The sequence below is a fragment of the Ailuropoda melanoleuca genome, chromosome 12 (genome assembly GCF_002007445.2).
Source record: "Ailuropoda melanoleuca isolate Jingjing chromosome 12, ASM200744v2, whole genome shotgun sequence".
NCBI classification, from domain to species: Eukaryota; Metazoa; Chordata; class Mammalia; order Carnivora; family Ursidae; genus Ailuropoda; species Ailuropoda melanoleuca.
In genome coordinates, this window is record NC_048229.1 from 2773265 (window position 1) to 2795768 (window position 22504).

Consider the following 22504-nt stretch of genomic DNA (forward strand, 5'->3'; position numbering starts at 1 on the left):
GCTGATGCTGATGGTCCAGGTCTGGGACCACTTGGAGACTCGCTCCTTGAAATAATGCAATCCCCCTTGCTCCATTTCCATGGAATCTTCTATTTCCCGTCTTAGTCCATTCTGGCTGGTATAACGGAATATGGCAGACTGGGGGCTCAAAGTGCAGTCGTTTCTCACAGCTCTGGAGGCTGAAAGCCCCAGATGAGGATGCCCACAGATGGGCATCTGGTGAGGGTCCGTCCCATCTCTCAGATGCCACCTTCTCCCTGTGTCCTCACGTGGTGGAACGCTGAGGCATCTCTCGGGACTCTGCTCTAAGGTCACTAATTCCATCCACGAGGGCTCCACCCTCGTGACCTGGTCACCTCCCAAAAGCCCCACCTTCTTATACCACGTTGCAGGTTAGGGTCTCAACCTAGGAATTGGGGCNTCTTATACCACGTTGCAGGTTAGGGTCTCAACCTAGGAATTGGGGCAGGGGGGGGTGGACACAGACATCCAGCCCATAACACATTCCTTCCATGACTATGATAATCCAGTTATGATGCTTTAAATCGCCTCTGTGCCCACGACTCCCAGAATCCCACCTCCAGAGCCCAATGGCTTATTCAACATCTCCACTTGGATCTCTAATTAGTATTTCAAACTTGCTATATTTGGAAATCAAACTCCTGGCATCGTTGTTTTGTGTGTGTGAGGTTTTTTTTTTTTTTCTTTTTGCCACTTAGGAGCCTGGGGGGCTGGAAATAAAAATTAAACTCAGGGGCGCCTGGGTGGCACAGCGGTTAAGCATCTGCCTTCGGCTCAGGGCGTGATCCCGGCGTTATNACTATATTTGGAAATCAAACTCCTGGCATCGTTGTTTTGTGTGTGTGAGGGTTTTTTTTTTTTGTTTTTCTTTTTGCCACTTAGGAGCCTGGGGGGCTGGAAATAAAAATTAAATTCAGGGGCGCCTGGGTGGCACAGTTGTTAAGCGTCTGCCTTCGGCTCAGGGCGTGATCCCAGCGTTATGGGATCGAGCCCCACATCAGGCTCCTCTGCTGTGAGCCTGCTTCTTCCTCTCCCACTCCCCCTGCCTGTGCTCCCTCTCTCACTGGCTGTCTCTGTCTCTGTTTGTGGCCTTGCTCTCTTCACACAAAATACTGCACGGTCTTATGCAGCAGTGATGTCTTCTTGTAGGAGAACATCTGCAATGCGCTTTCCTCTTTTCGGTCCTTTCTGGAGCTCTGGGCAGCCATCGTGATCCCAGTAGAAGAGGCAGCTGGGGAGCTGGGGCTTCGGGGGGGCGGGGCTTGCCCGCGGTGGGGAGGCGGGTGAGGCTCGCACCTGCTGATGGCGGCTGCAGATGGTGGATTTGCCGGACGGCTTGGACGGTTATCGTCCCAGGCAGCATCCTAAGACTGGGGCCTTGGAAGTCATCCTTCGTGCCACGCGGTGTTGGGGTCATCTCCGTTCCTGCTGGCAGGTGAGCAGGGAAAGGAAGGGGCTGAGAGAGGCTGCTGGCCGGCGAGTCCGGGAGGGTCACATCTGCATCCTCTCCACTGGCGGCCCTGGCCACCTGTCTCCTGGCCCATCCCAAACGAGCCCGCTCGGACGGGCTGGATCAGTCCAAGCCTGGGCAGGAAACAGACGCTGCATGTCACCCGGAGGAGAGTATGACAAAGGCACGCTGTATAAAGGTGCGGGCAGAGCTACAGGAAACCAGCAGGAGACGGCACAGCATGCCAGACAGACAGGGGGAGAGGGGTGAAGGGCGTCCTCCAAATTCCACGTCTACGTGGAACCTCAGACCAGGAGCTGGTTTGGAAATAGGGTTTTTGCAGACGTCATCAGCTGAGACGAGGTCATACCAGCATGGAGTGGGCCACAGAGAACTGGTGTCCTCAGAGGAGGAAAAGAGGGTGCAGAGGCAAGTGGCCAGAGAGTGATGCGGGGACACCGGCAGAGACGGAGAGGTGCGGCCACACGCCAGGGAACAGCAAGGGCTGCGGCCACCAGGAGCTGGCAGACGCAAGGCAGGGACCGGCCCTGCGCACACCCCGATTTCAGACTGCTGGCCTCCGTGCGGGGGGAGAATAGTGCTGCTTTAAGCCGCCCGGTCTGTGGCCATGGGTTACAGCAGCCCCGGGACACCGGGGAAGCCCAGCTGAGGGGTGGCTACCGGAACCCAGCATGGGTGCTGCCCCGTCCGAGACGCCTGCCTCCCGGAGCCGTGACCTTGGGGAGGGTGCAGCCGCTGTCAACCAGCAAGCTTGCAGGAAGGGGCCCGGGGGGGTGAACATACTGCTACCCCCGCCCCCACCCCTCTGCTGGAGCCTCCCACGGCCTCGGACCATGGGGAAACCGGGGAGGGCCGCGCCTGGTAAAGCGATCGCAAAGGTCAACCTCCCAGAGTGGGAGGAGAAGGTAGAGGGATCTGAAAGGACGAGTAGGAATTTCCAACCCAGAAACCTTTTCTCAACATTTTCCCACCTTCTTCTTTTTTTATTTTTTTTTTATTTTTTTTTAAATTTATTTATTCGATAGAGATAGAGACAGCCAGCGAGAGAGGGAACACAAGCAGGGGGAGTGGGAGAGGAAGAAGCAGGCTCATAGCGGAAGAGCCTGATGTGGGGGCTCGATCCCAGAACGCCGGGATCACGCCCTGAGCCAAAGGCAGACGCTTAACCGCTGTGCCACCCAGGCGCCCCTCAACATTTTCCCACCTTCTTAACCTGGGGCTAGCGTGGAGAAATTTGTGTGAATCAGAAACCCTTTTCAAATCTGGCAAAATCCTTAGAGGAGAGCAGCTCTTCCCTGATGTGCCCCGGGATCTCTCCATGCATCTTCCAGGCATCCCTGCCTTGTTCCCTGTGCCCCCGCTGGTCCTCCTGCGGCAGGACCTTTGCACCTGCTGTTCCCTCTGCCTGATGGCACCTCCTCCCCGACTTGCCTGTGTGGTTTGTTCCTCATATCCAGTAGGTCTTCAACAGAGTGGCTCCCAACCGGGGGCCACTGTGTCCCCCAGGGGACATTTGACAAACCTTGGAGATCTTCTTGGTTGTCACCACTAGGGGAGGGGCTGTCACAGCTGGGAGATGTGCAAATGACATCTGGTGCTGCCGCCCGACATCCCGCACCGCACAGGACGGCCCCCAGCAAAGATCAGCGGAGCAGCATGTGAGCAGAAGGGACAGCGGCCAGTCCCAGCTCAGGGTGTACAGGTGCTGCGTGTTTCGGGCGGGCTCTGTGCGCTCGGCCAGGAGAGGCTCTTCCGTGCTAGATTCTGTGCGGAGCCCACAGACTTCCAGGTGCGGACACTGGGGCACAGAGAGGTTGAACAACTTGTCCAAGGTCACACAGCGAGTAGCACTCGGACTCGGACGTGACAGCAGTGGTTTAGCTCCAGAAAGCCTCCTCTTTTTTTTTTTTTTTTTAATGATCTTTGCCAATGTAATTGGTGAAAAGTTATCTCTGTCCTTTCACTTTGGAATAAAAAAGGGCAAAGGATGTAAAGACATTGCTTGAGGTCTGTGATAACGCGGTCTTCCTTCTGTGACGTCTCCGTGCCAAGGCGCTCACCGACACGAGACTCATTAAACCTGATTTTTTTCCTTCTCTTTTCGGAAGGCGGCCTCACACCATCATGCACAGTAGCCCGTGTGACTTGGAGAGCAGGGTCGCAGCTCCGTCCCCTCCATGGACGGTTAGAAGCCACATAGTTTTTTGAAGGGAAAAAAAAGCCTTTGGTATTCTCTGGGAGTTAATGGAGATACTTTGACGTGTCAACGTTGTATGCATTGAAGACGTTGCCTTGATGCTCTGACACAGGTCCACTGCATGAGATCGCCGCGGTCCAGCCACATAGGTGCGCCTGCCGCTGACACAGTTCCCATCGCCTCTGTGCACGTGTGCACCCGGAGAAGGTGGAATTCGGTATCTATTGTCTGAGCAAAGGCCCAGCGCTCAACGCGGCCCCTCTGCTGGGCGCAGGCCCCGAGGCAGGGCCGAGCCTGTAGCAGACGCACAGGGGAGGTGGGGGATCCTCCTTCAGGCTACAGGCTGGGGCGTGTGGTGCGGGGAGACCACGGCGTCTCAGATCTGCGGGGAGAATTCAAGGAGAAATCCCACAAATGCGGGAATCAGCGCAGCGCCTGGCGCACGGCGAGCAGGCAGGTCGGGCCGGGCTGGCAGGCGGGGCATATGCGGAAGGCCGGGCAGACGGACCCCGTAGCCCCAGAAGTCTGTTTACAGGGGCTCTGGTTATTCCTGCCTTGAGGAGGAGCGTGGAAAGAAGCTTCCAGAGTGACAGCCTTAAACAGGTCTGACCTGTCTCTCCGAGTCACCGGCACCCCCATCCCCCGGGAGGCAACGGGCTCGCTTTCCTCTGGTGATGTCACTTGAGGTCCTGAAGTCCTGGATCCAGGACACAAGGCATGGAGCAGTCCTGTGATGATGGGACTGGGTGTCCCGTGGCTTCTCTCTGAACCCCCATGCCTAGCAGAGCTACTGGGGGAGGGGGCGGTCAGCAGCCCCCGCCGCTGACTGAACGCGGTGCTGTCACTCTGTCACTGGGAGCGAGGAGCGCGAGGGTGTAATCACAGGTCCCCCGGCAGCGAGCACAGAAAACAGTCTAGCCACATGATAGATGGGGGCATCTCAGGAGGGGTGTCCTGGAGGACCAGGCCCCCCCTGGCCACAACCACACCTGTCTCCCCTCTGGGAGCTCGGGGGTCAGAGGGAGCTGGCAGGCCAGCTGGTCTGAGACTCAAGCAAGTCTGCTCTCTTTATCTGACAGGTGTTTTCCTCTTCTGATCCGGGATCGCCCCATTCAAGCTGTCCACACGCCAGGCGTCCACTTCCTTGCCAATTACCCGCTGGCTTCAACAGCCAACTGCAGGGCCATGTCCTCCAGGGAGAACCAGGGACACAGGCTCTGCTGGACATCCCCCCAGCACAGACTCACCTGCACACCTGTCTTGCCATCAGCGTCTCAGCAAGGAGGACCAGAGGTGGCACCATGGTCCCTAAGCTGACACTGCATGGCCATTAGTCATCCCCTAAGAGCTCAGGAGCAGAGCTGCATGGGAGCACACATGAGAGCAAATGGGAGTAACCCGCATTCCAGCTCAGATGACCTGGATGCCCGTTATTTCTGCTGCCCGACATCTACTCATTTAATTTAGAATAAACAGTTTTTGAAAGATTTTCAGGGGAACCCCCATGGGGCCACATGCTTCCCATGCTTGGTCCACGTGCTTCGGGTGGTCTTGACGACCAACACATCTCACTGCCCTGGCCCCAGGTCGTGGTCCAGGAGTGGTCACGCAGCTCAGCCTGCCCCATTGACAGCAAGTCCCCGGATTTCCAACCGAGCGAAGGGAGCCCCTCATCTCTGCTGCACTTGAACCTGAGAAGTCGTGGGCCTCCAGTCTCCAGGGGCCACCACATGGGGGTTCAGAATGACATCTGCACAGGTGAAGGCCGAGCTGCCCTAGACCTCCCATGCACAGGACAGTTGCTGCCCTTACTCGTTAAGCCAACCGGAGTCTTCATCGTTCCACAAGCACGTAGACCTGACAGAGCCGTGATGGACTGCTGGGAAGGTGGGCGTGCGACGCAGCCTGAGACCAAATCCTTGTCTGCAAACTGATTTCAGCAGAGAGGCCAAAGAGGGACAGGAAGCTCGGGATCTGGCAGGACAGGACGCTAACCCAGACCGGAGTTTCACGAGGCAAGCCGGTTACGTGTCTCCAGTCCGAACCCCCGTACCCCGCACTCCATGGAGCTGGCCGGACACGTCTCAGCACTGCAAGGGCCACTCGCTCCCGGCTGCAGGATTCCCGGGGCTCCTTAGGCGAATCCAGATGGAGCCTCTCTTGGCGTGTCAGGGACACGCGAGAGGAGGGAACAGGTGGAGTGGTGTAAAAGCCGTGGCCCATCTCTGCCACACACACCGGCACAACCCACCCTTTTCTGTGTGTTTGATCTGTGTGCGTGATCCCACCTGTGTGGAGAAAGGCACAGAAGTGAGGGGGCAGGTCCACACTGATCCCTGGGGGCTGACAGGGGGGCTGCAGGGGTGTGTGTGCGTGTGTGCGTGTGTGTGTAGATTTGACAGTTATAAAATTGTGGTAAAAGAAGTTTGTGTTTCGTGATCCCATTTTTTAAAAATTATTTTTCTATATACGGTTGTGCACCGATGTGTCAAGAGAGATGTGTAAGAAATGATCGCCGAGCTGTTTTAATAAGAGACCACATACTGTATGATTCCATTTCTATGAAATGTCCAAAAAAGGCAAATCTACAGAGACAGAAAGTAAATTAGTGGTTGCCCAGGGCTGGGTGTGGGGATGGGGATTAACGGCAAACGGGGTGACAAAAATATTCTAAAATTGGGTCACAGTGATGGTCACCAGCCCAGGAAGTTTACTAAGATGCCACTGAACGGCGCACACGAAGTAAGTTGCAACTCTGATAATTTAGCAACGGCGTGCTTGGCGCAGAGAGGATGTCTGTCAGTACTCCGCCCACAGCCCCGTCTAACCTCGAGGGCTGTCGAGGGATTCCCTGAGCCGGCCAGGGTCAGAGGTAAGTCCTTTCCATGTCTGGCTACTAGGTCACGTCCTTTTCTTGATTGATAACACTCGGCAATCCTCACAACAGCCTTCTGAACTAGGGACTGCGGCCGCCCCCACTTTCCGAAGGAGCCTGGGCTGGGGAGAGGATGTACGGATTGCCCAACGCTGCGGAGCTTGGAACGGTGAGGCCAGGAAGGTTTTGGAAGAAACTCTCCACGGTTCTCCTGCACTCCTTACAAATAAAGCCTCGACTGCCTTTGTCTGAATGGTCTTTTCAAGGACACCATCTAGCGAGCAGCCTCGGAAGCCAGAGGTAAGGTCCCCTTGAAGAGCACAGAGCAGGCACGCTCGTGGCCAAGCTTCTCCGGGGAGAAGGATGGGCAGGCTTTCTGCCTCAGTCCATCGGCTGCTCCGACCATGCGGCTCGAAGGCGCACAGCTCCCACCGCGTGGGAGGCCGGACGTCCCAGATCAAGGTCCCAGCCTGGTCCGGTCTGTGGTCGTAATTCAGGACTCATGCCCTGAAGCCCAGTGCTCTTCTCAAAACCCAGCCTGTGTGTGCAGGGGTCCCTGGCATGGCCCCTGGCTCGGCCACCTGGAGAGAAGAGCTCAGGCATCTGGGGCAGGAGGAGCAGAAACCCTGGCCGCCCTCCGTCCCCGACCAGGAGTCTCGCCTTCAGCAGCAAACCGGGGCAGGTTGGTTTGTCCGCTTGCGCACACGGTGGGTGTCAGAGCCTTTGGGATCGTCCACGGGGCTCGGGTAGGTCTGCGTCCGGACCCTAGTGCCCCTGCTGCGGGCTAGATACTCACCACACGGTCCCTCCCCACCCCCCTCTCCACGACGCCCCGAGCCATGCCCCTCCAGCTCTGATCTCACCAGACCCCGAACCACGGGCCATGTCTGCGTCCTGGGGATGGAGTCCGAGTCCGCCAAGCCCGGCCGACGTCCCCTCTCGGCTCCTGCTGACCCGGGACGACCCGTTGTTTCGTCAGCAGCCTGGAGCAGCGACTCCGAAGTCGTTTCAGGAGGCAATTTTTAGTTCAGTTTGGGTACATTTGTTTCTGAATCTATTCCTAGAAATACTAGTATATTCCTGGAAATACCAGTAACACCAGCTTTCTCTTTTCCTACTCTCTAAAATAGCAGTGAGTAACAGCTCCACGACAAACTCATTTAAGAGCAGCTGAAGATAGTTACACCAACAACTGCAGCGAAATTTGCTTCTGGGATTTTGTCGGCTCACAGATGGACCCTTTAACCCATCCAGAAAAGCCATCCATGTGAACGTGTCCTTTCAAAGGGTCACACTTCCTTACCAGGGGTCCTGGCTCTTTAGGGAATTGCAAATCAGTCACAAAGACCGATGGTCGCCAAGGTTGGGGTGTGTGACCGTGGCTGGGGCAGGGTGGGCTCCAGATCCTGACAAGGGCCTCCGCCCCACCTCGGCCTGGCCAAGAAAGTGGGGTGACTGTCCAGCCAGAAACACAGCATGGTCCCCTCAGAGCAGGGGCTCTCCAGCGCACAGGACAGCCCCCTAACGAAGAACTGCCCGGCAGAAAATTTCGGTAGAGCCAACATGGCGAAACCCTGCCCCCGAGTTGAGATCTTTGTGCCCAATGGAGGAGCCACTCGCCACGGTGGCCAGGGAGCCCTGGGTCGGATCGGACGTGTGCCCCACGTGTAAATCCACACTGGGTTTGGAACGCCGGGCGCCATAAACACAAAACAGCACGTTCATAATTTTTATATTGATCACATGTTGAAATGATCATGCTTTTCAAATAGTGGGTTAAACACACGCGTCAAAAACAATTAGCTTCACGTGTTCTTCCTTTCCCGAATGTGACTATTGGAGACATTTAAACCACACGCGTGGCTCACATTGCTTCCCTTGGTGTGGTTCACAACTTTGTCCCTCCCGCTCCCCCCACAGGCCTCCGGGTCTTCTGTAAGGCGCCTTGGGCTTGCGGCCGCCGTTAGCCCAGAAAAAACTCTCGGGGGTATTAGGAAAAAGCATCCCTCCCTTGAGACGCTGCGTGCAACGGTCAGAAAGCGGGGAGAATATGCTGGCGTTGCTGGGGCCCCTTGCCGCTGCCGGAGGTTGTCGTAACCCAGACGGCTCGCATGCCGCCCGAGGCTCCGAGAGCAGTTGCCGCCGTAGCTGAGCGGGGGCTGCCGTCTGCAGGGAACGATCTTCCCACCCCAATCCCCACACTCAGAGGTTTGTACGGTTCTCTTTGACTTACACGTGCTGCTTTTAACAGCAGAGAGGACGCTGGTGCTGTGTGTCGGACCCTAGTGAGGGGAAAAAGCTTTGTTTGTTTGCTTGCCTTGGATCTTTACGTTTTCTTCTGAGGGTGTTTCCAGGACTACAAAACATATGGAAAAAGGCCAAACGGTTCATTTCTGGCTTGGAACAGCCCTCACGCTGTCTTACTCCTTGAGCAGGCATTGTGGATGCATTATCACAGCAAATGTTGGTGGAAAGGACCAAGAATTACGGTCATTCCCTCAAGAAACTTTAGAGCAGATTGCTCTAGGCAAACTTTTCCTTGGAAGGGAGAAATAATAAATGTGTTAGATTTGCAGCCCCAATGGTGCCTGTCATCATGGTGGGACCCTCCTGGGGTCATGCAAAAGCCACCACAGACAATACAGAAATAGGTTTGCACGGCCATGTCCCAATAAAGCTTTATTTACAAAAAGGAGGGTGGGCTGGATTTGACTCATGGTTCACGGTCTGTCCTATCAGTGGTTCCAACAGCTGCCCCAGGGGCCGGACTCATGTCACAGATGTATTTTTTGCCCATGAAAAATATTATAATTGGTTGCCCATGCGGGAATGCAAGTGATCTTTACATAAAATCCAGATGTGTTGTTTCTCTCAAAGAGACGGCAATAAAGAGCTCCATTTACTCATGGCCACGATTAGCCGAGGATGGGTCGTCCTTCTAGCCCAGGGCGCGTCTGGCTTACCATTGCCCCCCTGCCATCACCTGCTTGCTTACTGTGCGTACTCGGGGTTTGAACCACAGCCCAAAGCATATTTGATGAACACCGGGTTGGGAGTGATGCCGACATGGAAAAATCGAAATGGGAAAATTTAGTGGAGCGACCGGAAGTGTGGTGTACATAAACCCACCAGCTGAGTTTCTTATTTCCGGGGGCTGAACCTTCTTAGCGAATGGGATGCCCAAGGGAAGCTGCCATTGGGTCAGTGCAGATGATGGATGGGGGCACTTACCTTGATGACATCTTCATCTGTGGACTTGCACTCCACCGACTCCGAGATATCCATCACGGCGCTGTTCTCCTCCACAGAGACCACCCTGATGGGCAGGGCTACCGTCTTTCCTGTGAGAATGGCGGTGTTCAGAATTTCAGTGTCCTGCCGGAAGAATCAGACGTACCGGGTCAAGGGGGCAAGTCAGTGCTCTTGAACACCAGGGGGAACCTTCCAGGTGGTCCTTGCTGAGAACAAGATGGCGTAGTGCTCCCCTTGGGAACTTGGGGCAAAAGGCCATTCTTTGGGACAATTTTCCAAGAACATTCAACAATGTAACATTTAACAAACATTAGCAGTTTATGTAGGACCGTCTTCTTAGCTACCAGCTACAGCGGCTGAAACGTATTTCCTCTTCTTTCGCAGAGACCAAGTGGAAGTGGTGCATTGGTCGGGTTCGGGTTGCAGGCAACAGCAACGAGCTCCGGCTAGTCTGAGCAGGAAGGCGCTGTGGTCGGTTGAGTAACGCACCTCCCCACCCCGAGCCCCAGCCCTAATCTCCGGAGCTGGCAAGTCTGTTCCTTTACATGGTCTAAGGGACTTTGCTGTTGTGATTGACGGATCTCGAGATGGGCAGGTTATCCAGGGCCAGACCCGACAGAATCGTAAGGGTCCTTTATAGGAGGTGACCGTGAGGGTCAGAGGAAGACGGGCGAGGGAGGGGACCGAGGCAGAGGTCAGAGGGATACGATCATGACCTAGGAGAGGTGGGGGGGCCCTAGGAGCTCGAAAAGGACACATCCTCCCTTACAGCGTCCAGAGGGAACCCAGCCCTGCTGACACCTTGATTTCTCTCCATCATAAGACCCATTTCTGACTTCCGGTGCCCAGAACTGTGATATATCAAGTAGGTGTTAATCTGGCATAGCAATAGGAAACTAATGCAGGTTCTTATCGGTTGGGTCCCGGGCCACTCCAGGGTCAAAGGAAAAGCAGCAGCAGGCCTTGGAAAGGCAGGCCCCCCATCCACTCCCAGGACACTGGAAACCGGGAGGAAGGGGCAGCATCTCCAGCTGGAGCGGAGTGAACAGCTTCGGCCATTTCTTTCCCTGAGTCCCCCCCACAGAGGATCTGCATTTTCTGGGGGGACGGTCTTGTTGGTCTCACGGGGGTTAAATGCCCATCCCTTGTACGGGGGAGGATGGCGCCCCCGTGACTCACACGCTTACCCAGGAAAACGGTCACTACGAGAAGAAGAGGGAGTGAAGGGATTCCCACCCGGCAAAGGAGAGAAACAGCACACGTCCGCTCCAAGATCAGTGAGCCCGTCACTTTTACCCCCCGGATGCCCAGGACCGCTGCACCTCGGTGATGGACGCCAGACCGCTGGGGTGCCATCTTTCTTGCAGGCTTTGATTCACACCAAAGGCTCTTGCCCTGCTGCCCCTGGGACCCCCTCCATCACAGCTGTGGGGACTTGGCCTCGTCCCGTTCACACCGACTCCTTGCAGAACGATTAGCGTCGAGGCTCCCACACATGTAGTCATGTTCAAAGTGGTAAAGAAAGTGCCTTCTCGTTTGAGTCCTAGAGGCACTTTTGTCATTCTTCCTTTTAGGGCCAAATGAAGATAAAAGAAAAAAAAAAGAAAGAAAAGGAAAAAAGGTCTGTAGCTTTGGGACATGTATCAGCACCTTTTACCTTTGGGCCAATTCCTCCCAAGTCTGTCTCCAGAAGCACCACTCCCCTTTGAAGCCGGAGCTGTAAGGAGAGAGATGTTCTCACTTCTTTCTCCGGGGAAGCAATTGGCACAGAAATGACCTTGTGCCTTAAACAGGAGCACAGCTCAAAGAGTCATCAGTTACGAGGAGAGTCCCAGCCTCTCTCTGATGCTGGTACCCACCAGCCAGCAGTTAAATAACCCTCCGCTGGGTCTTCTCCTGGGTCCACAGGATTCCCAGCGCTGGGGCTGCAATCTGACGGCTCGCGCACTGGCCATTACAGATGCTAAGAATACCGCAGAAATTCCCCCAGTCCATTTTCAGGTTCATTACAGGTAATGTGCTCGGAGCCCAGTCTTTACGTTTTCTCTCTCAGAATGGTCTTTGGCTAATGGCTTCATTAAGGCAGCAAACTCCCTCGTGGATTAATTGTGATTAGCTTCCTAACGGTCACTGCAGGCACACACACACACACACACACACACACACACACACACACACGCGTGCACACACATACACACTCTTCCACCCAACACTTCCTATCCTTCCTATCTGAATCGCGTCAGGATTCAGACGGGGTGGACGTGGTATATGTCTCACCGGCCACCAGAAAGGGCAGGAGCAGAGAATTAACAGTCACGGAGATTGTAGATGGGTGGAGGAAGCGTTGGGGGCAGTGGCTCGAAATGAGTCGAGTGTCCCTGTTTGAACTGTGGCCAGGGAGGTGACATGGGCTGGTGGGCTCGGCTGGAGAGGTGCTGTGGTGGAGGTCACGTGCTGAGTGTCTTCCGTGGGTCCCTCCACATCCACTCTGCCCTGCACCGTGTCCCAAGAGGTTGACCTGTGCGGACAAAGCTCAGTCCCCTCTGCCTTCTGGCTTCTGGCCGTCTTGGGACGCACCGTGAAACTGAGTTTCCCGCACAGAGTCTGTGTGGTTGGTGGGAGCCACGTGACTAATTCTGGTCGGTGTTGTGAGCTGACATGGTGTGGGTCACTCCTGGGCAAGAGCAGTTCCCCGCCTTCCTGTAGGGACTTTTCCTGGAGCAGAGTGACCACAAGTATTCCAGACAGTAGCTGCTCCATCACCTGAGGCTGTGCCTGACTGAGTAGGGGCCCCTCTGTGGACCAGCTCCAGGTATGGAGTCTAGAATAGGGCGCCTGCGTGGCTCAGTGGGTTGAGTGCCCGACTCTCGGTTTCAGCTCAAGTTGTGATCTCAGGGTTGTGGGATCGCGCCCCATGTGGGGCTCTGTGCTCAGCAGGGAGTCGGCTGGAGATTCTCTCTCGCCCTCTGCTCCGCCCCTCCCCACGTGCTCACTCTCAAATAAATCAAACTTTTTTTTTTAAATAAATAAGAGTAAATGCTGGAGACCTCAGGGCTGCTTGTTACTGCCACACATCCTACGTCCTCCTGACCGATACAAAGGGAGACCATCCGCTAAAATGGCAGGAAAACAGCCTATGGTGGTAAGTTCAGTTTTGAACATTTTTATTTCCAGCACCTGGTAGTGTTCCTATAATCACTTAGCAAGTATTTAAGGGCACGTTTTGATAAGGGTTCCTTGATGAGCTGGATGCTTGTTTTAGCTCTCCAGGTTAGACTTGGGATTTCTCGAGGTCAGGATCTGTGTGTGCTGTGGACTGAATTGTGCCCCTGACCCCAAATCCATATGTCAAAGCCCTAATCCTCAGTGTGACTGTATTTACAGATAGGAAGTGTCTTTAAAGAGGTAATCAAGGTTCCATGGGGCCATAGGGTGACAAAATCCCATAGGATTGGTTCCTTATCGAATAGGAAGTGACACCAGGGACACAGCTGTCTGCAAGTCAAGGAGAGACCGCGGGAGAAACCACGTCCGTGGACACCTTGATCTTGGACTTCCAGCCTCCGGAACCATGAACTTTCTGTTGAGGAAGCCCAAGCCCGGGGTCGTGTGTTACGGCAGCCCTAGAAGACGGTCCTGTGCTGTAACGCAGCCCTGGACAGGAAGTTGCAAAGTGGGGGCAAGACACGTCCTTTATCGGGACCTCGAGAAGCAGTCTGTGTTATCATGAAGAAAGGGGGCAGACCCTGTCGGCATGAAAACAGGCGTGATGTTCCAGAGGCAGCCAGAGGTGGTGAGGCTCAGACCCTGGGGGAAGACAGAGGTGGGAGACGGGTTGCAGGATGTGCCCAGGGCTGTGGGACCGAGTCCTTGGGGTGGAGTCCTGGCTGTCTCTCCAAAGGAGGCTGGGCCACTCGAGAGGTCAGGAGATAGAATCGCCTGCATGACCCTCTGACCTCTGCAAAGGAGCCGCTTTCAGATTGGATGGTAGTTTCCTGCTTCCCTGAAATTGTGGGATTATGGAAAGCCACAGCAAACACTGTGGAACCCGGGAGAACAGAGAGAAACACAGGCGTGGATGGGGCACGTCGGCCAAGTCTGGCAGGAGAGGACGCGCGTCTGGCCCCAAAGACCTGGGAGACGGGTGGGTCGGGATGGAGGGATGCTTTCCTAGAGCCAAAACGTGCATGTGTGTGTGCATGTGTGTGTGTGTGCGTGCATGTGGTATGTGCGCCCGTGTGCGTGCCTGTGGTGTGTGTGTGTGTGTGTGCACGCACATGTATGAATGGACACAGCAGACACAGCGGTGTATGGGGCTGGCTGTTCTCCCAAATCCCGCTTCAGTCAAGGCTAATTCTGTTTAGATGAGATGCCGAGGACACTATTGAAATGCATGCGACTGTCCNGCCCCATGTGGGGCTCTGTGCTCAGCAGGGAGTCGGCTGGAGATTCTCTCTCGCCCTCTGCTCCGCCCCTCCCCACGTGCTCACTCTCAAATAAATCAAACTTTTTTTTTTAAATAAATAAGAGTAAATGCTGGAGACCTCAGGGCTGCTTGTTACTGCCACACATCCTACGTCCTCCTGACCGATACAAAGGGAGACCATCCGCTAAAATGGCAGGAAAACAGCCTATGGTGGTAAGTTCAGTTTTGAACATTTTTATTTCCAGCACCTGGTAGTGTTCCTATAATCACTTAGCAAGTATTTAAGGGCACGTTTTGATAAGGGTTCCTTGATGAGCTGGATGCTTGTTTTAGCTCTCCAGGTTAGACTTGGGATTTCTCGAGGTCAGGATCTGTGTGTGCTGTGGACTGAATTGTGCCCCTGACCCCAAATCCATATGTCAAAGCCCTAATCCTCAGTGTGACTGTATTTACAGATAGGAAGTGTCTTTAAAGAGGTAATCAAGGTTCCATGGGGCCATAGGGTGACAAAATCCCATAGGATTGGTTCCTTATCGAATAGGAAGTGACACCAGGGACACAGCTGTCTGCAAGTCAAGGAGAGACCGCGGGAGAAACCACGTCCGTGGACACCTTGATCTTGGACTTCCAGCCTCCGGAACCATGAACTTTCTGTTGAGGAAGCCCAAGCCCGGGGTCGTGTGTTACGGCAGCCCTAGAAGACGGTCCTGTGCTGTAACGCAGCCCTGGACAGGAAGTTGCAAAGTGGGGGCAAGACACGTCCTTTATCGGGACCTCGAGAAGCAGTCTGTGTTATCATGAAGAAAGGGGGCAGACCCTGTCGGCATGAAAACAGGCGTGATGTTCCAGAGGCAGCCAGAGGTGGTGAGGCTCAGACCCTGGGGGAAGACAGAGGTGGGAGACGGGTTGCAGGATGTGCCCAGGGCTGTGGGACCGAGTCCTTGGGGTGGAGTCCTGGCTGTCTCTCCAAAGGAGGCTGGGCCACTCGAGAGGTCAGGAGATAGAAACGCCTGCATGACCCTCTGACCTCTGCAAAGGAGCCGCTTTCAGATTGGATGGTAGTTTCCTGCTTCCCTGAAATTGTGGGATTATGGAAAGCCACAGCAAACACTGTGGAACCCGGGAGAACAGAGAGAAACACAGGCGTGGATGGGGCACGTCGGCCAAGTCTGGCAGGAGAGGACGCGCGTCTGGCCCCAAAGACCTGGGAGACGGGTGGGTCGGGATGGAGGGATGCTTTCCTAGAGCCAAAACGTGCATGTGTGTGTGCATGTGTGTGTGTGTGCGTGCATGTGGTATGTGCGCCCGTGTTCGTGCCTGTGGTGTGTGTGTGTGTGTGTGCGTGTGCATGCACATGTATGAATGGACACAGCAGACACAGCGGTGTATGGGGCTGGCTGTTCTCCCAAATACCGCTTCAGTCAAGGCTAATTCAGTGTTTAGATGAGATGCCGAGGACACTATTGAAATGCATGCGACTGTCCTGCTTTCAGAAACCGCCCAAGCCCCCAACCCGGGAACTGGGGGAGCACCTCGGTGCCGGGCTGGCCAGAGCCGGTGCAGCCTTGCCTGCGGCCCCCCGGAGCTGTGCACCACTCAGCTCACAGAAGGCAGTCGTCCCCTACGAGCACAGTATCCCCTGCGAGCATGGTGTCCCCTGCCCGTGGGCCCCGGCTGCCCTGAGAACAGGCCCGTCGCCCCGTTTCCCGGCCGCCGTGGCACGACGGAGGCACGACTCTGACGGGGAAGCGTTTCCTCTCTCCTCCTCCGGTGTTTCCCGGCCTGGCACCCCCTTCCACCACAGTCCTCCTCCGCTGAAAAGAATCAGTAAAGTCGGGGACTTTAAATCACTATCATTTCAAATTTGAAGAAAGCCTGAGGCTTCCGAGAAAACATGCTTTGTTGTGTGAGGTGCCCTCATAAATGTAAATTGCTTTGACCGTTTTCTGTATTTTTACAAATCGTATATTTAATTTTTAAATAAAGAAAGAACATGGAATTACTTCTGGAGTGTGAAATAGACGGGGTGGGCACTGACCCCAATGACGTTCTTGGAAAGAACAAGAGGGACGTGCAAACGTGCTCCGTCCATNACAAAGGGAGACCATCCGCTAAAATGGCAGGAAAACAGCCTATGGTGGTAAGTTCAGTTTTGAACATTTTTATTTCCAGCACCTGGTAGTGTTCCTATAATCACTTAGCAAGTATTTAAGGGCACGTTTTGATAAGGGTCCCTTGATGAGCTGGATGCTTGTTTTAGCTCTCCAGGTTAGACTTGGGATTTCTCGAGGTCAGGATCTGTGTGTGCTGTAGACTGAATTGTGCCCCTGACCCCAAATCCATATGTCAAAGCCCTAATCCTCAGTGTGACTGTATTTACAGATAGGAAGTGTCTTTAAAGAGGTAATCAAGGTTCCATGGGGCCATAGGGTGACAAAATCCCATAGGATTGGTTCCTTATCGAATAGGAAGTGACACCAGGGACACAGCTGTCTGCAAGTCAAGGAGAGACCGCGGGAGAAACCACGTCCGTGGACACCTTGATCTTGGACTTCCAGCCTCCGGAACCATGAACTTTCTGTTGAGGAAGCCCAAGCCCGGGGTCGTGTGTTACGGCAGCCCTAGAAGACGGTCCTGTGCTGTAACGCAGCCCTGGACAGGAAGTTGCAAAGTGGGGGCAAGACACGTCCTTTATCGGGACCTCGAGAAGCAGTCTGTGTTATCATGAAGAAAGGGGGCAGACCCTGTCGGCATGAAAACAGGCGTGATGTTCCAGAGGCAGCCAGAGGTGGTGAGGCTCAGACCCTGGGGGAAGACAGAGGTGGGAGACGGGTTGCAGGATGTGCCCAGGGCTGTGGGACCGAGTCCTTGGGGTGGAGTCCTGGCTGTCTCTCCAAAGGAGGCTGGGCCACTCGAGAGGTCAGGAGATAGAAACGCCTGCATGACCCTCTGACCTCTGCAAAGGAGCCGCTTTCAGATTGGATGGTAGTTTCCTGCTTCCCTGAAATTGTGGGATTATGGAAAGCCACAGCAAACACTGTGGAACCCGGGAGAACAGAGAGAAACACAGGCGTGGATGGGGCACGTCGGCCAAGTCTGGCAGGAGAGGACGCGCGTCTGGCCCCAAAGACCTGGGAGACGGGTGGGTCGGGATGGAGGGATGCTTTCCTAGAGCCAAAACGTGCATGTGTGTGTGCATGTGTGTGTGTGTGCGTGCATGTGGTATGTGCGCCCGTGTTCGTGCCTGTGGTGTGTGTGTGTGTGTGTGCGTGTGCATGCACATGTATGAATGGACACAGCAGACACAGCGGTGTATGGGGCTGGCTGTTCTCCCAAATACCGCTTCAGTCAAGGCTAATTCAGTGTTTAGATGAGATGCCGAGGACACTATTGAAATGCATGCGACTGTCCTGCTTTCAGAAACCGCCCAAGCCCCCAACCCGGGAACTGGGGGAGCACCTCGGTGCCGGGCTGGCCAGAGCCGGTGCAGCCTTGCCTGCGGCCCCCCGGAGCTGTGCACCACTCAGCTCACAGAAGGCAGTCGTCCTCTACGAGCACAGTATCCCCTGCGAGCATGGTGTCCCCTGCCCGTGGGCCCCGGCTGCCCTGAGAACAGGCCCGTCGCCCCGTTTCCCGGCCGCCGTGGCACGACGGAGGCACGACTCTGACGGGGAAGCGTTTCCTCTCTCCTCCTCCGGTGTTTCCCGGCCTGGCACCCCCTTCCACCACAGTCCTCCTCCGCTGAAAAGAATCAGTAAAGTCGGGGACTTTAAATCACTATCATTTCAAATTTGAAGAAAGCCTGAGGCTTCCGAGAAAACATGCTTTGTTGTGTGAGGTGCCCTCATAAATGTAAATTGCTTTGACCGTTTTCTGTATTTTTACAAATCGTATATTTAATTTTTAAATAAAGAAAGAACATGGAATTACTTCTGGAGTGTGAAATAGACGGGGTGGGCACTGACCCCAATGACGTTCTTGGAAAGAACAAGAGGGACGTGCAAACGTGCTCCGTCCATGTACGGGACACACCCAGCCACGGACAGTGATGACCCGCGGACCGTGTTCCCATGAGCGGACCTCAAAACCGTGATGCTGGGTGCAAGGAGCCACACGGAAGGACACACGGTGCTGGGTCCCGTCCACACGAAGTGTCCAGGATGGCAAATCCGTGGAGATGGAGGGTTGCCGGCGGTGGGGGGAGGGGAAGACACGGCACGGCGGCGGTTCAAACGGCAGGAGTCAAATCTGTAGGTGATGGAAACCTTCTGGGACCGGGTAGTGGGGGCAGTGTCACTCCGTGACCGTACCAAGAACGGCTCAATCACGGACTGGAAGACCGTGCCTTTAATGGCATGCGAGCCGTCTCTCAGCACAGAAGGAGGAAGGAAAGCAGAGCCGTGGGAAGGCCATGGCCGGGGTCATGCCTGGCTTGGTCCCAGGTGAGCCGTGGGGCCTCCAAGGAGCACCTGGTCCCGCTCACCCTTGGGTCACACACCCAGAGGCGTCATCTGCAGCTCCGAGGCCGGACGCCTGGCCTTTAATCTAACGGTGGGGGTTCAAATCTACTGAGGGTCCGAGGACAGGACCCACTGAATCGAGAATGTTCCAGACTGGGCAGAAACAACCTCTCTCAAGGCAGAAGAGCCTGCGAGCCATGGAGAGGGGTTAATTAATGAGGTTGATAAAACCCCCAGGTCACATCTGGGGAGCTCTTGCTACGAGCCAGGTGTTGCTCAACATTGTCATCTCTACCCCCAACCCACGAAGCAGGTAGTCTTACTATCCCTGGTCCACAGATGGGAAACCGAGGCCCAGAGCTGATCAAGTGGCTTGTTGGGGGTACGAAGCACGCAGGTGGCCTCATCAGGTTTGAAGGCGCACCTCCGGGGCTGAAACACCTGTTCTGGGGGCGTGAGAACCTGGAACACAATGGCCGTGAGTGCTGGCTCTGCCCCTTTCCTGCTATTGTTTAAGTTCTCCAAGCATCTGCTTCTTGGGTTGTGAACCTCGGAATAATTAGTGTTGTTGTGAAGATTACCTCTCATAGTTTACGAGCTGCCCGTCAGCGCCAGGAACAGAGTCCGCGTGGACCGGGAAGGCAGCAGGTCCGCACGACCGGGAGGTGTGCAGGGCCGGGCAATCAGCACAAGGAGGCGAGCCCATGCTCCCGCGCTGTGTATGTTATGGATAGAAGATAAAAAATAGGACGCGTGTGTCGCAAGCATGGAACACGCAAAATCTGGAACGACAGAATGGTACTGCATTTTGTGTTCATTTAAGATTTTTTTTTTCTTTTGTAAAAGAGAGAAAACAGAGCTCATAACCCTGAAATCTCTCCTTTCCTCCAATCAGTTTCCCGATTACGCTCCCCAGAGGCATCGCCATTGGGACTTCACGTATATCTTCGGCGTCTGTGATTTTGGACTTTTATCACGTTCCCACCTATGTTGAGAAACTACAGCATTGTTCCCTCCATTTACGTTTTGTAGAAACATATGTTCCATGCGGTTTACATCACTATATCATATTGGACTTCCCTCTGCTTACTTCCTTATTTTGCTCACCGTCACGTCTTCCCGATCTGTCTGTGTCCACCTGGCAGGACCATAGCTCTCGACTGAGACCCACATCCACACGCCGATCTAATTCTGTCTCAGAAAGCAACTAGACGTCCATCAGATGGCTTCTCCGAGTTCTGCTTTTCCGTTCGCCCTCTGATGGGAGGTCAGGAAGTTCCAGACTCTGCCATGGTAATGAGCTCTCCCCTTCTGTGCACACACCCGCAGGATTGCTGGGCTGAGGGGCACGCACGCTTCCCCTTTGATCCTGCCATACCACGGCACATGGTCGTGTCCCCCACTAAACTCAGGAACAGCGCGGAGAGCGCCTTCTCCCGAAATTCTTGCCAAGACACGGGTGGTTACGTGACCAGGTGACAGTCCCCAGTATTCCACCAGACACTAGTCTAGGTGCTTCCGTGCAGACAAAATTCAGCAGATGTGATTCATGCTTGTAATCAGCTGACTGTCAGGAAAGCAGATTATCTTAGAGAATCTGGGTGGGTCTGGTTTAATCAGTCGAAGGTCTTTAGATGCAAAGTTGAGGCTTCCCGAGGAAGACAGTCTGCCTGAGGACGGCAGCGTCAGTCTGAGCCCCAGAGAGACAGCCTGTGAATCTATGGCTCTCCGTCTCTCTGGGTACATCTCCATATCGTACGTACCATGTATGTGGTTCTCTCCCTCCACACTGCACTGACGGCCTAGCAAATGAGTCAGTGGTGGGTGAGCATGGGTGTGACGGACAGGTGGCCCATCCTGCCTTGGACTCCAGAGGAGCCACTGGATGGGGGCATGAGAATACTTCCCGTTTCTATCCAAACCCTTTGCCAGCTTCCAGTAACTCACATCCAAGCTTCCTTCTCTCTGCCTGTGGCCAGAGCAGCAGTCCATCCCTGTGATGGGTGTACGATGAGCCAGGGGCTCTGAAATCCATGCATCCCCCACCATCACGGATGCAGACGGAGCCCAGCATGTCCTGCTGGGGTCCCCTCCGATTGCGGACTGAGAGTTTCATATCTTCCCCGAGGAAGGCGGCTCAAAGGGAACTGGATTAGCAGGAAGTCTACGGTTTCCTGATTCATCGTCAGTGCTGGGGTGGAGACGGCAAGCATGTGCTGCTTCTTAGGATGAATTTTTAAAAATTTAATTAATTAATTTAAATATTTGCAGGAAGGGAAGGTTGCAAATACAACCTTGCAAATAGTAGTTAGACTTTTGCAGACCGATTAACAAGGTTCAGGGGCCAAATCCTGCCCATGGTCTGCTTTTATGGGGACTCAAGAGCCAAGAATGGTTTTTGAATTTCTCACGGCTTTAAGAATATGTAATCGACACCATATGTGTCCCTACACAGCTTAAAATACTTGCTATCTAGCCCCTTCCGGAAAAATGATGCCTATCCCTAGACAAGAAGACCGTTTTCCTAAAATGACAGGGCTCTCGGTGCACCCCCTGGGGACCTCTCCTGTTCCCGTCCTGTTCCTCTGGGGGTCAAGTCCTTCTGCAGCAGGCTCTGGGGAGATCAAAGGCCCAGGTTTGGAAATCAAGAAAAGAGTCCAGTTGCCGGCAGTCGGGGGAGGGCTGAGACCCTCATTGCTTCCAGGAGGGAACACGAAATCAGAGCACCCATCTTGCCGTTTGCACACTTGCTGTGTGGCATTCGAGGTCCTGCCCCCTCTCTGTGCTTTGTCTTCCTCCTCTGTGAAATGGGATAATCCCATCTTCCTCCAGGGGTTCTCTGAGAACCTGAGGAGAAGGTACAACAAACCCCTGGTTCAGTGCTCGGCATAAAGGGGACCACTCCGTGAACACTAGCCCCGTCCGGGAAACAAAGTCCAAGAGCCGGGACTCTGGATTTCCTAGTCAGCAGATCAGCCCTGAGCGCTCGGCTGGAGACGGTGTGCATTCAACTGTAACTGAATTGGGAACGAATTCAGCATTGCTTGCAAGTTGGTGGAGGACCCGTTTAATTAGGCTTTCGATTCGATCAGGACGGATCATCAGCCAGACCCCCAGGAGCGGTGGGAATGGGCTTTGCTTGCAGGCTGCAGACCTTGAGGCTGAACCCCAGGGTGTGAGCAGGGGGAGCCTGCTGGCGCTGACCACTCAGTGACCTGGGGGTCTAGGACTGACCTTCCAGGGAGTGAAGGAAGCTCCCCTTCCCTGAAGTAAAAGAGCTTCCCCCCAATTCTTTCCAGCCAAACTGTGGTGAGGTCTGTCTGTCAGGATAATATGTTGAGAGATTTGAATATTTGAGACATTTGGGCAGGCAAAACAGCCTCTCCAAATTCCCAAGACAGCAAAGCATCTTGGCCAAAATCAGGAGGGAAAAGGGGGCTCCCCCTCACCCCATCCCTCTGGAGCAGAAAGTTCCCTGTCCTGGTGTTTGGATTGCAGGAGGAAGCAAGCACCCGTTTCTGGATGGCCCTTCTTCTGGGAAGAGGCAGTACAAGTGGCTGTCTGGTGTGTCTATGCAGCAACACAGAAAAAAAACCTCTGAATCCCGAAGTGGCCTGAAAAAGGCAATGGCTAGAGAGATAAATTGATTTGGTTTGGAGGAAATAAAAATGAATGACATTGTAGCAAAAAGGGGCTGTTCACCACTGGGTATCTATTCTCCTCCTTTTCTTTAGTAACAGAGCTACAATGTTTTGGGAAATGGGGTGGGGGACGAGGACCCCGCTAACAGACTAAACAGCTC

General features: G+C 54.5%; 1 protein-coding gene across 1 annotated transcript in view; it reads right to left on the minus strand.

Moving 5' to 3' along the window:
* Nucleotides 1-22504, minus strand: part of TMEM132C (transmembrane protein 132C) — a 310078-nt gene that overhangs the window by 13744 nt on the left and 273830 nt on the right. Inside the window, exon 6 of the mRNA XM_034637908.1 lies at nucleotides 9796-9939. Within this exon, the coding sequence (XP_034493799.1) occupies nucleotides 9796-9939 (144 nt within the window). The remainder of the gene's footprint in view (nucleotides 1-9795; nucleotides 9940-22504) is intronic.